The 18869-nt window shown below is 44.8% G+C and overlaps 1 protein-coding gene across 1 annotated transcript in view; it reads right to left on the reverse strand.

Moving 5' to 3' along the window:
- Nucleotides 1-18869, reverse strand: part of Stab2 (stabilin 2) — a 169965-nt gene that overhangs the window by 124198 nt on the left and 26898 nt on the right. Inside the window, exons 5-9 of the mRNA XM_021173976.2 lie at nt 18545-18614; nt 11557-11652; nt 8557-8682; nt 7980-8176; nt 6414-6547 (exon numbers count right to left, since the gene is read on the reverse strand). Coding sequence (XP_021029635.1) covers nt 6414-6547; nt 7980-8176; nt 8557-8682; nt 11557-11652; nt 18545-18614 — 623 coding nt within the window. The remainder of the gene's footprint in view (nt 1-6413; nt 6548-7979; nt 8177-8556; nt 8683-11556; nt 11653-18544; nt 18615-18869) is intronic.

Here is an 18869-nt window from a genome sequence, read left to right on the forward strand (position 1 = left end):
TTCATCACTTTCTCTGCTTCCTGTGCACAAGTGTTCATCACTTTCTCTGCTTCCTGTGCACAAGCATTCATCACTTTCTCTGCTTCCTATGCACAAGTGTTCATCACTTTCTCTGCTTCCTGTGCACAAGTGTTCATCACTTTCTCTGCTTCCTGTGCACAAGCGTTCATCACTCTCTGCTTCCCGAGAACAAGTGTTCATCACCCTGTTTCTTGCACACAAGCATTTCTTTTTCTGTTTCCTGACTGCAGCTGCAGCTGCCTCCGGCTCCTGGGCTGTGGCTTCCCCACCATGATGGGCTATGCTTTCAAACTATGTGCTCAAGTAAACCCCTCCTTTCTTAAGCTGCCTTTGTAAGAATATGTTGTCACCACAATGGAAAAATTAGCTAACACGTTACAAAGGCAGCCTGCAGGCCATCCACATAAAATAAGTGCCCCCTGCTCTCTCCCTTCCTAGCCGAGGTTTCTTCTTCCCCAGGAAAGCCTCCTCAGAGCCCATTTCCACGCTGGGTCAGCTCTCCTTGCATGCACTATCACTGTATTGTGGCCCCTCTTTGTAACGTTTTCCTGCTTGGTCTGGTTATGTGATAAATATTCACTTCCCTCTCCAGTGAGAGGAAAGGCTTTGAGTGTCTTTGTTCTCTGTGCTCACTCCAGAATGCAGAACAGGGCCAGGTCTTTAGGACACTCATAGTCAACAGTCACCCAATAAATAGGAATCGAGTCAAATACTTATATTCCAGAAACCAGAGAAATGATATAAATTTAATGCAGTCATTCAGAGGTAAAGATGTGCGAGCCTCGGCTGGCAAATGTCTAAAGGCAAATGTCTAGTGTGTTGATTGACAGCACTTGGCAACCTCAGTGTTTTATTATTGTATCTTGGCTAATTTCAAACTACTTGTTAGCATGCTGTCAACAAGTCTGGGAAATTGCTGAAAAATTAGCACTCAGCTCTGAATCTGGGGGCACTGAAGGCTGCCTGCCCCTGTTTTCAGAGTTGACAGCTGAAACTGTGAAAGTGTGAAGGAAGGTGATGTTAACTAGGATCCAGAGATAACCGAGAAAGGAAACACAGGGAAGGGGAGGAACCTTCCAGGGAGGAGAGCTGAGGGAGCTGCAGGGTACCATTCAGTTCCCAGCACAGCACAGAAGTGATGTGTTTCAGGCTGTATCCCAGAGAGTAACTGTACTCTCATGCACTCAGCTGTGTATATAGGATAAACCTCTGAGAGCCCTGTTGCCTGGACCACAGCACTGATCCTTTAGCTCTCTTCTCTTCTCTTCTCTTCTCTTCTCTTCTCTTCTCTTCTCTTCTCTTCTCTTCTCTTCTCTTCTCTTCTCTTCTCTTCTCTTCTCTTCTCTTCTCTTCTCTTCTCTTCTCTTCTCTTCTCTCTCTCTCTTCCTTTCTCTCTCTCTCTCTTTCTCTCTCTCTCTCTTTCTCTCTCTCTCTTTCTCTCTCTCTCTCTTTCTCTCTCTCTCTCTTTCTCTCTCTCTCTCTTTCTCTATTTCTTTATTTGTTCTGCCATTTTTGTTCTGTTCTCCAGTCTAGCCTTCACTGAGCCTCAAAGGGATTTTCTCCAAAGAGAGAAGCCTGTTAGCAGCATGTCCAACCCTCCTGATCCCTTTCCCTTACAGAGTAATATGCAAGACTTGGGTACCTGCTGCCTGCCACAAACCCCAGAAGCATTAAACTGATTTATGTTTTAAATAGGATCTCACTATGTAGTCCAGGCTAGCCTCCAAGTCTCAATCCTCCTGCCTCAGCTTTCCAAATCCATACCATTGTGCAATACCTCACTATGCTTTCTTTTAAAAGGCATTAATGGTCGGTTTTCCTCTGACTGTTTTTCCTAATGGCAGTTTTCTGATCGTTCAGTATGACACCAACTAATTAAGACGTGGGAGCTTCCTGAGGATTGGAGCTCCTGGAGGTGAGACAGTCCTCACTGTGGAAATTTAAAGTCTCAGTACAAACCACACAGGCTTGACCTGCAGACAGCCGCCAGGACCCGATGTGGAGCCCTTGTCAGCTACTGAAGATCCATCTCTCTCCAAGTCCTTATGAGGCCAACGGTGAAGTGAGAATCCTGTTTCAACGGCCTCAGCGTCGAGGAATGTAGGAGACATAAATATTTTTAATTTTTACTTTAAACCTCAGGCCAAAGTCCAAGTCGTTCTGGGACTGTTTTCTGACTCAAATGTTCTCAGTTTTCTGTGGCACATTCAGAACCTCTTTGGCGCATAGGGTTGTTGTTTTTTTTTAATGTTTTATTTTGTTTTTATCGAGTATAAACATCTCTTAAGGCTTTAAAAGCACACAAGGCCATTTGCACTTTGTGTTATTGGTTGACATTGGTAACTATGGATGCTGTGTGGGCTGAGCTAGTATAGGTTTCCAGGACACTTACACCACGTGCTTCCTTCATTTCTTCCCTTCCTTCACTGATTCATGTGTTGCCCCAAGCTCTCATTCATCCCATTGGTTCAGCCAGTGACAGATGTTTACAGGAAAGGTGAATAGGATGTAGTTTTATTCTAGTTGGACATAGAAATCAGTAGCAATTGTAATAACTAGTATTTATTGATAACTCATTAGTCACTGTGGTATATATTTTAACATAACAACTATAGGATGAGATCTATACTAAGCTTTATTAAATTGCTTTTAAGTGTCTAGTTTTTTAAAAGAGATTTATTTAATTATCTATTTATTTTACGTATATGAGTACATTATAGCTGTATAGATGGTGGTGAGCCATCATGTGGTTTCTAGGAATTGAATTCAGGACCTCTTTGGTCCGAAGATTTATTTATTATTATATCTAAGTACACTGTAGTTGTCTTCAGACACACCAGAAGAGGGTGTCAGATCTCATTATGGATGGTTGTGAGCCACCATGTGGTTGCTGGGATTTCAACTCAAAACCTTTGGAAGAGCAGTCAGTGCTCTTAACCACTGAGCCATCTCTCTAGCTCAAGTGTCTAAATTGTGTGTGTGTGTGTGTGTGTGTGTGTGTGTGTGTGTGTATACTTGAGGGAAATGTCTGAAGAGGCCAGAGGTGTCAGATGTCCTGGGGCTGGAGTTACACGTAGTTGTGAGCTGTCGGACATGTGTGCTGGGAACTGCACTTGGGTCCTCTGCAAGAACAGCATATGCTTGCTGATCCATCTCTCCAGCCACTCCAATTTACATATGAGAGGTTACATAGCTCAGTGAAGATCACACAGCCTCAAGGTATGCCAAGTGCTCATCACAGAGCTGGTCCATGAGGACTAGAGAAGTGTATAAGGAGCTCTGGAGAAAGATTGTAGTGGAGGATGGGGGGTGTTATCCCTGGGGGAGGAGACACCAGACTGGCATCAAAGGATCTCTGTGTGTGTCCAACTCAGATGAAGCTGGTGTACCATTCAGTTGGAGGATGTTCCAAGTGGAAGAGAAGGCAGGAGGCATGCAGTTGAGAACATCATGGCACAGAGCAGTGCTCTAGACTGATAGGTTGTCCTTACATTCTTATGTTGAAATCCTAATCTCTAGAGTGCTATGCTAGGAACTGGGGATATAGGTTATAAGGTAGAGCCTCACCAATGGGATTAACACTTAGGAAAGGGACCTCAAAGCACATGCTAGCCCTGTTTCTACTGTATGAGGATGCAATGAACAAGAAGGCCCTGACCCTTGATCCAGAATGTCTCTTACATTCACTACTGTTGGTTATACTCTTGTGTGGTCAGAATGGGAACTTAATGTTTTCACTCTGCCTTTTCAGTCCAGCTCATCCTGGCTCAGATCTTTTCAGACAAGGTCAATTATGTAAGAGAAAGTTTTTCTCCTCTATTGTTCCTCACTTCCTACCTGTCCTAAGCAATAAAATGGAAAGAGATACCCATCACAAGAATGACACCATTTGCTCTTTTTTTAGTAATAATAAAAATAAAGTTGAGAGGAAAAATATGTAGTCAGCTCTTCACAGGGGGGTGATCTTATGCTCTCTTGTCAGGTGAGGAGATTGTGTTTAGAGCTCAGGTTTCTCCCATATCACCCTAGTGGGTGAGTGGTTAAACCCATGTTTGAGCCCCTTCTTCCCAATTGGGTGGCCTTCTGTGACTAACAGTATTGGTTTGAGATTCTGAAGAAATTTCCCTTTTGAGACTTAAGCTTAATGAATTCTTTAATTCTGGTCAACTATTGTACATTGCCAAAGGCCAATGACTTCAACTTTTACTAGTCTCACCTGGCCAGACTTTCTATCTAGCCTCTTTTAAGTGAAGATTATTTGTGTGGTGGTTTGAATATGCTTGGCCCAGGAAGTGGCACTATTTGGAGGTGTGCCCTGTTGGAGGAAATGTGTCTCAGTGGGCATGGGCTTTAAGAACCTTGTCCTAGCTGCCTGGAAGCCAGTCTTCTTTCTCCTGTTTGCCTTTGGAACAAGATGTCCCAGCTCCTCCTGTACCATGCCTACCTGGAAGCTGACATGCTCCTGCCTTGACGATGATGGACTGAATCTCTGAACCTGTAAGCAACCCCAACTAAATGTTATCCTTCCTTGTAAGAGTTGCTTTGGTCATGGTGTTTCTTCACAGCAGTAAACCCTAACTAAGACAATTGTTTTCCTGTGGAGGAGGAGGAGAAAGGGAAGGTCTATACATGGCATACACTGTCCTAAAACTTGTTGTTAGTTCTATGGAACACCCTAGATACAAGTTTGGAAGAAGAATTCACTGTTATGTTAGTTTGCTTTCATCTTTATATCTTTCTGAACATGAAGGAGAGAGATTATGTAAGGAGAGCTACTCAGACTTCCTAGTGGAGTGGTAAAATGAATGTAATGTTTTATTTATCTCTCTACTTCCTTAGACTTCAAGGAAGAGGTGTACATACATTCACATGTGTTTTTTGGGCATGTATACCTCAGCTCACAGTTGTGGTTAATTGGGGTGTGTTCTTTCTGTGTAAGGTTCTGTCCAAGGGAAGATGAAGGTAATTTCATTTGGTCCTCATGACAGCTGTGATAGGAGGTACAATTCTCCCCACTTTATGGCTTAAGAACCATTAATTCATGGGAGTTAAGTGGTGGAGTTATGATGAAGCACAGGGATCCTAATACCCAAGCCTTGCATTCCATCCACATCTAGGATACTTATCTACAGGGAGTGTGAGGATTCTCAAATTCAGCTGGGGAAAAGATCTGCACACTGAAGACCCAGTTATGAAGGAATAAGCCCAAACTTACTCTGTATCATTCATAGGCTTCTGAAGTGGCTGGCCTCAGGAAGCAAAAAACTGTTTTACGATTCAATGTAATCATGATTTTGAGCTCACAAAGGAGACAGGAGTCCTTCACAAAGGCTGATAACCTTGGGAACTAAGTGGTGCAGAGGTGGTCTGAGAGTTGAAGGATGTAGTTTCTAGCTTCTGTTCTATCCCTGATGAAAACACTACACCCCTGCTCAGAGTTTGCACAGAAACATTTCCTCATGTCATTGTCACTGCAGCTATATGGAGCAGAGGTCATTTTACTGTGTGCACAGACAGGTAGTGCCCCCTTTCCAAGGGTCTGCTTAGAGTTCTTGATTTAACCAACTAGTCAACTAACAAACTGACTAACAAACCAGCTAATCAACCAACCGACCACAACCAACCAACCAACCACAACCAACCAACCAACCAATCAATCACAAACAACCACAACCAACCAACCAACCAACCACAACCATCTACAACCAACTAACTAACCAACCAACCAACCACAGCCAACCACCCAACCAACCAACCTTTGTTCCCCAACTTCCCTCCTTTCTTTGAGACAGGATCTCATTAAGTCACCCAGATCACCTTGGAACATTCTCTATAGACAAGGTTTTCACTTACACTCACAGAGATCTGCTTGCCTCTGACTACCAAGTGCTGGGATTAAAGGTGTGGATTACCATGTTCAGTGTAACTTCCAGTCTTTAAACCCTACTCACAATTCTCTTCCCACAGTGTGAGTTACCCCCACCTTGGGAATTTGCACACAAATGTTTTTCCTCATGGTAAACCTCTTCTGAAACTTGGTGTCCAGGGAATACATCTCACGCTTAGTCACGTTTCCAAATCTTATTCTGTATAAATCACAAGCATTGACCATGAATGTTCCTTTGTGGTTCTGTTCATTTAAGCTCTAGTATCAGGCTAAGCCAGTGCTCAGAGTATTCTCATAGTCATCAGGAAGGAAATACCTTCTGACTTACTCATCAATTAAACAGATCTATGAAGCAATTACTGTTCTCCTTGCTGCTGCTATCTGGAATGGAGTAGATACAGGGCTGATTGGGAAATGCTTTCTCTCCTTCAAGGAACTTACCATGTTGACTGGTTCCCACTTTCATCATCTGGGAAACATCTAGTGAGACAGAGAGAAGACTTACTGGGTTTGGCCTGGTGAGACTGTGCTGCAGTTCGCATTCTTATGACATGGGTTTTTTGATTCACAGATGTCCGTCATACTGCACCCCACTCCAGGTACAAAATTTCGGTAATGTTCTTTACACTCGCAGTGAGACTTTTAGAGATGGAGAGAGAAAACCAAATTGGACCTGAATTAGTCTCATCAGCTGCTATTCTTTAATCCATATGTATATTCTCCACAAAAACTAACACTAGCAAGACCAAATGTGGGCTTACACAAAGCACTTGTCAAAGTTTCTAGAGATTGAAATGTTGGTTGTATATCTTGCCTATTTGAAAGCTTATATACTTTGTATGTAAAATTTGGATGTTTGGTTTTTTTTTTATGAATCTTAACCCCACACATATTTCCCCTTAGATGACTTATAAGTCAATAGAGGCTGGCATGCAGAAAGCAGGTAGTACTCCTCTAGAATACAGTTTTCAGTGGAGGAAGAGCTCTGGACAATTTCTAGAGAAACTTTGCACTGTTGGAAGAAGAGAATGGAGATGCTAGAGGTCAGGAATCCTGAGATGCACCCAGGCCAGTAAAGAATGATGCAATACAAAATGAGCACAGCACCAAGATGCAATGTCCTGCTTCTCTGTGAAAAGCTGAGGCTTCCCACACCTTCAAAGTCTGCCTTGGGGCCATTTTTATAGATACAAAGAGTGCTTTAAGTGGCCTAACATGGATCTTCCCACAAAGGCTTGCTTACTAAGAAAGTGAATTTTTAGTCCCTTAAATTTTTATGCAAACCTGGCTCATAAATTGATATGGAGAATATTGTATGATAGTTTTACCCCTCAGAGGGGAGATATAGCAGATTCTCTGCAGAATTGAAAACCTTCCAACCAGGGGAACCCTGAGGGCTTGGACTACTCATTGACCTTCTTCTTCATCCTGGGCAGCAATGCCTTATATGGACATGATGTGTAGTCATGGCCATAGTCAACATCCATTAAATACTGGATAGACAAAAGTCTGACAGGGGACAGGAGACAAGGGCACCTTTGACTCATCTCCTCAATAAAGTTCTCCAGGTCAGGACAACCTTTTGTCAGTTAAGGTTATAACATAATTCAATGTCTCGCCCATGATACCCTCAGTCCCTACAGCTTGTTGCTGCTGACTTTTGCTCAGTTCCCATCCTTTTGGGCTTCTAGAGCCCCCTTAATCTAAAAAGACATTATCGAGAACAGAGAATTGAAGGTGGATTGCATTCATATGAGTTTGGTTGAACTAATCTAGTCTAGTTTTGTATTCTGTCCATATTTTGTCAGTCACCACATGGGTTAGGAGAGAACACAGGGCAGTTAAGTTTTGACTTGAGGGGGGCAGGGAGAATGTGAGTTTAGAGGGTACATAGGGTAGGGAAGCCCTGTGATCAAGCCGTGAGCCCAGTGAGGACTGCCTAGGGAGCTTCCAAACTGAGCATGGGAGTCAGGAATAGGAAGACCCAAAAACCCAAGTGCCCAGTGGTCTGGGTCACTTGAACGCTTTTCCCTATTTCTGGACACACCAGCTCCATGTATTCTTAGCTCACCTGTCCAGGCCCATCATATCTGCACACCGTAGACTTTGTAGGGCAGTTTCCATAGCTGGTTTGGCAGGGGTCCACTGGCAGACACACTTGACCATCTCCTTGGTAGCCTTTTTGGCATACACAACTGTGCCGATTTGGTCCCAGGTAGGAACAACTTGCGTGAGGGTGGCAGACGTTTTTTAAACATGGGTTGATGGCTTGAGAGACAATGAGGGGAGAGAGGTGGTTAGTGTTCTCAGAAACTAGAGCGAGAGGTTAGAGCGAGAGAGCGAGAGAACGAGAGAGCAAGAGAGTGAGAGAGAAACATCGCCAGAGAACTGTGGCTCACATGCATCATGGGCACAAAGGCAGTAGTGTTCAGCTGGGAACACACACTTTCATCCCATCTGGCCACCCCGCTCCACCGAACCGATTCACAAAGGAACCGCCAGAAATTGTAATTCCGCATACTGTGGTGATATAATGTCTACATGTGCTTGATAACAGAAGGGGATCTGCTGTGCTTCCAAGACCAGACTTTCCACCCCAGGATTTTGTAGATCACACAGAAGCACAAACAGGGTGGGGTTCCACTCACGCTTGCAGGTCTGGCCATCCCCTTCATAACTGGGAAGGCATTTGCATTGGAGTTTGGTTTTGTCTTTGCTGGAAGGTGAACATCTGGAGTTTTCTGGGCAGAGCAAGGCTGCACACTCAGGGATGGCTGCACAGGAAATTTATTAGGTACTCCCGTTAGCAGGATGACCAGTTATGCAAGCCTTTTAATAAAACGTTTTAAGGCTTATGACAATAATTATTAAAATATAGCACACATAAAGTAAAAACTAATTGTGATTGTTTTTTGTTTTGTTTTGTTTTGAGAAAGGATCTTGTGGAACCAACTCAGGCCGGCTTTAAACTTGCTATGAAATCTTATTCCTTTGAAATAGAGTCTCTCACTGAACCTGGAGCTTGGCTTGTAGCTGGTAAGCCTCAGCTATCCTCCTGTCTTTGGGTCCTACAGTGCTAGTGCTGGAGTTTTCTTTCTTTCTTCTTGTTCTTGTTCTTGTTCTTCTTGTTCTTGTTCTTCTTGTTCTTGTTCTTCTTCTCCTTCTTCTCCTTCTTCTCCTCCTTCTCCTTCTCCTTTTTTTTTTGTTTGTTTGTTTGTTTTTGTTTTTGGAGACAGGGTTTCTCAGTGTAGCCCTGGCTGTCCTGGAACTCACTTTGTAGACCAGGCTGGCCTTGAACTCAGAAATCTGTCTGCCTCTGCCTCCGGAGTACTGGGATTAAAGGCATTTGCCACCACGCCCGGCTAGTGCTGGAGTTCGATGTGCACAAGCCACACTGGGTTCTGGGTATTCAAACTTAGGTCCCTGTGCTGACACAGCAAGTACTCTGAGATGCTGAGTCCTCTCCTCAGTCCTGGAACTTAGTTTTAACCACAACAGCCACTAAAGGGCAGCTAAGCAAAGATAGTGTTACGAAAAAAAGGTAGCGTGATCTCATAAGAAATTATGAACTGACCCAGGCTAGCAGGTCTGGCATTGGACAGGTGTATCTTTCCAGTCTCCATGTTTCTCCCAACAACTTAAATAATCCAAACATAGCTCATGGCTTTGATGTAGTATCCTGCTTTATGGCTAGAGAACCATAATGTCAAACCATTGGGGCTTACGTTTATTTCATATAGAAGTTGGCATTAATGGATCTACCAAAATTTATCCAATCTCAACATTCAGGTTATTTCCAGCTTGTTTTCTCTTACAAGCGCTATGCCATGGATTTATTGGTCTATAAGTTCTTATCTAACCCTTCTCAGCCCTCCCCCTTTTCAGGGTAAATTTCTAGATGTGGGCCCACAGCATTACCCTGTAAGTCTATGTTGCAGTTGATAGGTTCCTCCCCCTTAGCTGGTAGGAACCCACACCTTTACTGTCATCCCTGTTTGCCCATAGATAGTCATAATCCATTTGCAAATGGAGGAATAGAATGGGCAAAAAATCAAAACCAAACCAAAGCACCCTCCCTCTGACTTCCGCCAGGCTGTGTGTGTGTTAGCGCAGTTACTTGTGGGTTTCTGCCCTGTGCTTATTGCTGCTTTTCATGTCTGATTCTGATTATTTGCTCTTAGGTCTATTTTTTTAAATTAGGTATTTATTTCATTTACATTTCCAATACTATCCCAAAAGTCTCCCACATGCCCTCTTAGGTCTATTTTTAAAAAATACTCCTGACATTAAAAAAGTACACCTGCCATGAGAATTGCATATTTTTTTGGTCCCAGTCTTTGTTTATGTTTTGGCTTGACAAAAATTATGTTTCACTTGGAAGCAAATTTGACAGTCCTTCCATGGGAAACTCTCTGGACTGGATCCCTGTATTACTGAGAAGGTTTGCTCACAGGTCTACTGGGCGGTGATGGGTGGTGTCAGGTGGACAGAGACTAGCTGAGGTCACAGAGAGGACAGCACCCCACCTGGGGTTAGTGTGAACTTTTTTCACAGGTTTGCAGGGCTGTGTTCTCTGCAGAAAAGACAGAGGCTGACTGGTGTATGTACTGGCCATATCCACAGTACATACACACCTTGGGCTTCCAATACAATGAGTCTGTCCTGAGTGGAATCCAAACTGTTCTAATTTTTTTTTATTCCATTGGAGACTATAATCCAGAGGGTTTGTTGAGTGACCATTTCGATTATTTTAAAAATCATCTCAGCTTCTAATTCACTCTGTGGAAACTGCTTTGCCATTGGCTGAACTAGGACTGGAAGAGGCCTTTAACAGGGAGGTCAAAAGGGAATTTCTCTTTTCTAGAAAGAGTTAAGGTTTGCCAGTAGAGGGCGCTGGCAGTACAGCGTAGCAGGCAGGAGTGACGGGGCTGCAGAGCAGAGCGCTCAGTGGGGTGCCTGTTTTGTTTTGTTTTGTTTTGTTTTGTTTTGTTTTGTTTTGTTTTGTTTTGTTTTGTTTTGTTTTGTTTTGTTTTGTTTTTGCTGTTGCAGCTGTCCACAGGGCTCAGTGGGATGTCTGCAGGGCTGTGCACCTGGAGTACACCAGTCTCATCTTAAGGTCAGCCCCCCCTGATTTCACTCACCCCTGCTCTTCATCTTCTAACCGGACCTAGTGTCATAGACTGTAAATAACTTCCCATGGATCCCAATGCTTTGGCCCCCATTTTTATTTGTCATTTCTGTGCCCTTGGGTAAGTCACCTGGCTTTGGAGACTCTGTTTCTGCCGTCTGCATTTGTTAATGAGTTTTTATAACTGAGGCGATACTTTGTCTCCTTTATGGACTGTCTACTGCCATTCCCCCTGTTGTCCTCCCAGCCTGGATACTTCCTTCATTCAGTACCCTGCCCTTCATGCTGCCTTCGGCTCAGCCTTCCCTACAGCACAGCTCTTGCCAATCATCCACCCACTGCCTCACCCCTCCCCCTTGCTCTTCTCTTTACCTCTTCTTACAATGTTTGCTTAGTTTTCGGCTCCCTCTTAGGAAACATTTGGCAGTCCATCAGCTCCAGTGGAGCCCCAGTAACAAACAGAAAAGAAAAACATCCCAGCATCTCTTTGGTCTGGTGTAGTGGGTGAAGAAACACTTACGCTTGTCACACCTGGGCCCCCTGTATGCAGACAAGCACTCACAAGTTCCGTCACCACTGATCCCGCTGTTGCACACACCGTGGACACAGCTGCACACTGTGAGCAGAAAATGAGGGTCGGTCATCATCTGATAGGGGTTCTCCTAAAGATCCTGGAAGGGTAACAGTCTCAGACAGCCCTCCTGTCTGTCTGTCTCTCCATGAGGTAGAGGAAACTCCCAGAGAACCTAGTGTAAATCCTGGCTTTGTTTTTTTCTTTCATCCTAGTTGGGATTTTTCGGTGTGTAAGGCAGACAAAGGTTCCAAGGCTAACTGAGCATTAAGTAAGGATGTGGATCTAAAGCTTGCTTGGCATCATCATGGACACTGGGCTTCTCTTTTCTACTGAGCTGTTTGCTACACCATTTGACTTAATGTCTTTGTATGAAGAAGAGAGCTTCCCATGAGGCTGTCCCTGTGGGTGGCTGATATCTCTGTAAGCAGATCCTGCATGTTGAAGGCAGTGCAAGGAGTAGAAATGTAACAACACATCAGGGCTCAGAAAGACTATGCCCTAGTTTCTGCTCAAAAGAGATGGCTTCTCAGCCCAGTGATAGGTCAGGGTTGGCAAATGAAGGGCCTTTCACATAAATGGTCAATGCTTCTGCACCCAGCTGGTGGCTCATCTGTTACACGGTTCACTATCAAGCTAGCCAGCAGCATACTGAAGCCAAGACTCCCACAAAGCACAGAGTATGAGGTTTCTGTTGCCGCTGTAACAAACGGTCCTGAAGAGGAGCCAGACACAGTCCAAATGTATTTGACAGTTCTGGGGGACAAAATGTCCCATTAGATTAAAATCAAAGTCGCAGTAAGGCTGTTTTACAAGAATCCCGTGTTGCTAGATTCATGACCCTTTTCTCCACTTTCATGTGAAGTGCCAACTTCTTCTCATGCTGCTGTCTCTACGGTTACCTCCTCCACCACCCACGCTGGACCCACCTGGGCAATCAGAGCAATCTCTGTCCTGGACATCCTATTTGTTGCCTCACTGTCCCTATTCCTGTTCAGGTCCTTTCCAGTCTTCCTCTAGAAGCCACTGTTGCTGAAGCATTCTAGTGTACTGTCTCCAGCTTGTTGCCAGCCCATCCACTCTTGTATTTTTATACATTTATTTTCTATGTGTACAAGATGACTCCTGTTTGTTCCCATTCAAGATGTAATGTAGCCAGCAAACTCAGAACACTGTAGTAGTCAAGTTTCCAACCTCAAAGAGCTCATGGAAGGAAATAGCTAATCACAGCACAGTGTGATAAATGTTACCACCCTATGCACCAATGGGAGCAGGCCAGGAAGAGGTGGGGTGGGCACAGACTTCATGAAGACCACAGCAGGGGGAAGGAGCAGGTTCATCCTGAACTCAGCCCTCATCCCTCACACATGTATCCTGTGTGTCCAGCACTCATGTACCCTGTGAGTCCAGCATCCATGAACACAGTGTGTCCTGCACTTGTGCATACAGTGTGTCCTCATGCACACAGTGTGTCCTCATGCACAGTGTATCCTCATGCACCCTGTGTGTCCTGTGCTCCTGCACCCTGTGTGTTCTGTGCTCATGCACCCTGTGTGTCCTGCCCTAATGAACCCTGTGTGTTGGCTTCTCTAATCCCTTTGGTGTGGCATGTGAGGTCCCCCTCATCCTTCAAGGACATTTCACTTCTATGGTGCCATCCCAGGAGTCCCAAAGCAGACTCTCTGCTCCTCTGGGCTCCAGCAGGGATGGAAAAATTCTAAAAAGAGTAAAAGTTCTTGACTCTGAACTTTCAGCTTTCAGAACAAGTTGCCCAGTTTGAGCTGCCTTGTTACATTGGTCCAAAAAAGCTAATACGCACATTTATCTTGATTGAGCTATTTCTTTTCTTGTTCAATTTTGTCTCTGAGGTATGTCCCTTTCTCTCCTTGCCCAAGACTGGACCTGTGCTTGCCTTTACTGGCCACTTGATATCTCGGGCATTTTTAGGTTTAATGTGACATGATATGGGTGAGACATTATTAATCCCACTTTATCAATGGAAAAATTGGGAGCTAACTAGCAAGTGCTTACTCAAAGAGCTGAAGCACTTGATTTGTCACAGCCATCTTTAAATCCTGGTTGTTGTTGTTGGTGGTGGTGGATTTTTTTTTCTGTTTTAGCAAAGCACGTCAGCGCCTACCGATGGCTGCAGCGCTTGGAAGAGCCAAGCTCTGGAGAAAACTCAAGCTAAGTATAGAACTGACTGGAGTGAGTTGGGATCTCAGCAGAGAGCATTCTTATGTAGATTTTAATAAAAAGATGCCAGTCAATTCAATTAAACAATATTCACCCAGTTTCTGCCCAGCAGCAGGCACGAGGCATGCAAACACAGGTGACTAGTCATAATATCTCACTTTAAGGAGGTCACAGAGTGGCAGAGAAGCCAGACCCTTGGGACAAGGTGATGACTAGTGTTCTGCACTTCCATATAGCCAGTGGGAGATGGCAGTGACGTGGGGGTGGGATCTAGTGGGAAGACTGAATGGTCCCACGTGCTAGCCAGCACTGTACTTGTTAAGCTTGCTCTCCGGGCTGTGTGCTGTGAGCCCCAACCACTCTGGCATTGGCTTCCTGCTGTGTCCCATCATTCTGCACTGGGTTAACTGGCAGGCACAGACAGCCTCTGGAGCCCATGACACTGTCAAGAATGTGTCCTTGGGAAGGAGAAGCAAGGGGTCAAGGGATTCCCAGCTGGTCACCTAAAGACCTTGATGCAATGTGAATTGGTCTTGGCAGACCTCTAGAGAAATGTGAAACTTGGGTGGTGTGACTTTTAAAATAGCTAAAACCTTGGCCATTTCAGCCACAGGGATGATGCGTAGCCCCCTAGAGCTTCTCTCTCTTCTGTGTCCTTATAGAATCCTGTAAAGGCCAGGCACAGCACAACACGATCGTTAATCATATTTCCTGCTCCTTGGAGTAGGGACCTCATTGGTCACTCAGAGAAGCAGAGGTCAGACACCTCGGTTAAACCCTCTGCCTCTATAATAGGCACACAGCCTAGTGTTACCTGCTGGTGTTAGCTCAACAAGGCATACTGAGGATTTGAGATAATGGGTGGGAAACCTTTTTGTACCCTGCCAGGCACAGTAGGGTGTCACCAACAATATGTGGATGTGGGTTGATTTAGGGGGTTACATAGAGAAAGTGGGTTTTGCATTGGGCTCTCCATGAGAACAAGACGCCGAGTAGCTCTGGCCCTGGCAGCAAACATGAAAGCCACCTGCTGACTGGCTGATGTAGCTCTGAATCATCTCTAACCTATAAACAGCCTGGTAAGGGAACATCCTGGCAGCAGGGAAAAGTCAGCATTAAAAATAGATGATACCAGGCTGCAGAGATGGCTCAGTGGTTAAGAGCACTGACTGGCTCTTCCAGAGGTCCTGAGTTCAAATCCCAGCAACCACATGGTGGCTTACAACTCATCTGTAATGAGATCCGATGCCCTCTTCTGGTGTGTCTGAAGAAAGCTACAGGGTGCTCACACACATTAAATCAATCAATCAATCAATCGATCAATCAATCTTAAAAGGAATATATGACACCCAATATAGCTGTGCCTCTTTCAGGCAGGAGCGCCACCTGCTGGACTAGCACTGTAGTGGATGAGACAAGATCAGTACCCAGAAGGTACCTGGCTGGAAGAGTTTCTGAGTCCTTGGGTCTTGCCCATGCTTCCATGGACACACTAAGAGCCTGGCTGTGTTGTCACCCCCAGGAAGTAGATAACAGTCCTGTTTCATAATGAGGAAGGCTACCTAAGTCACACAGCATTTGACGATGGTTCGAGACTCAGGCTAGTCTGAATTCACTGGCCGCTCTCTTATCCATGATGCATGAAGGTGTTCTGTCCAGTATGAGACTCACCGGCCACGTTTGGCTGTTACTATTTAAATTCAGTAGTGAACTAAAATTTAAAATTCAGTTCCTCAGATGTTTTAGCTCCTTTTCAGGAGCTCAGGGGCCACATGTGGCCCGTGGATGCTAGGCTGGACAGTATACATGGAAAACATCACAGGGAGTTCTATGAGATCCAGAGCTTGAAGAACTTTTTCCTGGGTCTCTTTTTTAGGCTTAATTCTCTTAACAATTTAGAGTTTGGGGTCAGCAAGATGGCTCAGCAGGTTAAGGTGCTTGAGGCAAAGCCTGACGACCTGAGTTCAATCCCCGGACGGAGAGAACTGACCCCAGCAGCTTGTCCTCTGACCTCTACATATGTACTGTGGCATGCACACATATAAATGCACATGCTAAATTTTTAAAAAATGTAGTAAGGATAAATAATACATTCTATCCATTTAAATAAATACGTGTATAAAATTTCATTTATTAGAAACAACTGAGGTCCGAACCATCTTCATCCATTTTGCCTTTGCTTTCTCTGGGGCACAGACATGAAGCACATCCCCTTTCACTTGGGAATGTTTGGAGTTCTGCCATGTTTGTGTTTATCAGCCACCGATGCGCAGTATTATGGAGGTCACATGGCTTGTTTTCACCCTAGCTTTTCATTCCCACACAACCACTCAGCTTTCCTGGGGTGCTGGGTGCTCGCTTCCTCCTTTCCCATTTCAGTATTTACCTAGTTTGTATAGTTTAATTTCTGTTTGACTGTGGTAGGGAAGGAGCCATGTAGAAGGCGATACGAACAGGCCATTTCTACTCAGTGTGTTATATTTTAGTTGCTACCCCTTAAAGCAGTGTGAATGTTAAAAAACACTTGGAATACCAAGATGTGGTTTCAATTTGCTTCTGTTAATACTGATGTGGAAAAGTCTTTGTGGAACTGAGTGTAGAGGAACATTTAGGATCAGGAGAAACTGATAACAAGAATGACAATGGCAGCCTAACAATCATCAGGCTCTGTTTCGTGAGGCACTCCCTAGAGATGGCGATATTATTTGCTTTTATAGGTAAGAAATGCACAGAGACTATGTTTTACACATTTATCAAGTTGTTGCAGCTAGTGACCTTGGAGCATGAGCTCTGCCTGGGTCTAAGCCTTGGCTCTAACCCTTTTATCTGCTACCCCATGAAACTGTGCTTCTAGGCCAGGAGAGTGGGGGTCATTCATTCATTCATTTGTACACACATTTATTCATCTGGCTAATAACAGCTGTGTTAGCAGTCAACATTATACAAGCTGCTAGAGAAAGTACAATTAACTCTTGCCTTCAACAAGCCCATGGATGCAACTTGAGAATATCATCCTGAGTGAGGTAACCCAGTTCCCAAAAGGACATGCACGAATGGTATGTACTCAGTGGTAAGTGGATATTAGCCACAAAACACAGGATATCCATGCTACACCCCACAGATCCAAAGAAGCTGAACAAAGAGGAAGGCCCAAGCAAAGATGATTGAACTCCACTTGGAAGGGGATATAAAATAGTTGTAAGAGCAGATGGAGGGAGGGAACTGGGTTGTGGGCATGAGGAGAGGAATGTGTGTGGGGAGTGCTCAGGATCAGGTGTGGGGAAGAACTGGAAAGAAGGCCAGATGGCCATAATAATGAATGAAAATCTGCAATTGACAGGGGCAGGGAGATTGGGGGCATCCCCAGGAAGAGACAGAGACCTGGGATAAGGGAGGTGCCCAAGAATCAATTGGGTCACCTTAGCTGTGAGTCACAACATTGGGGACATGGAACCTGAAGAGACCACCTCCTGTAGCCATGCAGGAATCCCACCAGAGCTATAGGGACACCAATCCACCCACAGAACTTTCTACCCAAAATTTATCCTGTCTACAAGAAATGCAGGTATGGGGGATAAAACAGAGACTGAGGGAATGGACACCCAATAACTGGCCAAATTTGAGACTCTTCTCATGGGCAAGCACCAATCCCTGGCACTATTAATGATACTCTGCTATTCTTGCAGACAGGAGCCTAGCATGGCTGTCCTCTGAGAGGCTCCACCCAGCAGCTGACTCAGATGTAGAGACCCACAGCCAAATAGTGAATGGAGCTTGGGGACGCTTGGAAGAATAGGGAGAGGAGCTGAGGGTCCCAAAGGGGATACGAACTCCACAGAAAGACCTACAGAGCCAATTAACCTGGACCCTTGGGGCTATTAGAGACTGAACCACCAACCAAAGAACATATATGGGCTGGACCTAGGCCTCTCCAAACATATGTAGCAGATGTGCAGCTGGGTCTTCATGTGGGACCTGGACAATTGGAGCTGGAAGCTATCCCAAAAGTTGCCTGTCTGTGGGATATGTTCTAGCTGGGCTGCCTTGTCTGGCTTTAGAGGGAGAGGCTGTGCCTAGCCTCATAGACTTGAAAATCCAGGGTGGGGGAATTCCAAGGGGGGTCCCCACCCACTCAGAGGAGAAGGTGAAGAGGGGATGGGGGGAGGTATAATGGGAGGGGGTGACCAGGAGGGGGTGGTGAGCTGGATGTGAAGTGAATAAGTTAAAAACAGACAAAACAACAACAGAACAACCTGTGGATCAGAACAGGATGCCTCCCTCTGCTGTAGGTGAAATATGCTACAAAACATGGCAAAGAACTTATGGGGCTGAATGTCTATATGTGTTTATAGACTTTCTTGAAAACCAAAACCAAAACCATCTGCTAGATGTACCACAAAGCCCAGCTATACCCCTCCCAGGCATGGTCCCAAATGACTCCATGTTCTATCCCATAGACACTTGCGTATCTGTGTTTCCTGCAGCTTCACTCTATAGTGAGGAAGTGGAACCAGCCTAGCTGTCCATCAACACATGGATGAGTAAAGAAAATGTGGTGCATATACACAACAGTATATGAGCTCCAGTTCCATGCTCTTTGTTACAGCAATGGAAAGCTAAGACACAAATCCATACAATTCTGGAGGCTGGAAACCTAAAAACCACAATTAAGAAACAAAGTAACCATCTCTGAGCATTTTAAACCCTCCCAGTGCTTTAAGTGAACACGAGTCAGACTCACCTGCTGAACAATTGGGCCCAAAAACGTCTTCAGCAGCACAGTTCTCACAGGCTGTTCCACGAAAGCCTGCCTGCAAAACACAGGTGGATGACGTCAGACTCCAGGTCATCCCAGGTGACTCCCATGCTACCTGGAAAGCCTCTGGGCAACTCACTGGCCATCTGGCCAGTGTTTGCTTCTCAAATATGTCTTTCCTCTGGGCCTTTCTCTCCTGAGTCCCTTGAAGTCTTCATGTATGTCATAATGCACTCATTAATTTTGTTTTTTAATTTTACTTAATCAAATTTTAAAAAATATATCTTGACCAGTTTCCCTTTTTCCACTC

This window comes from Mus caroli, chromosome 10, assembly GCF_900094665.2.
Source record: "Mus caroli chromosome 10, CAROLI_EIJ_v1.1, whole genome shotgun sequence".
Taxonomy (NCBI): Eukaryota; Metazoa; Chordata; class Mammalia; order Rodentia; family Muridae; genus Mus; species Mus caroli.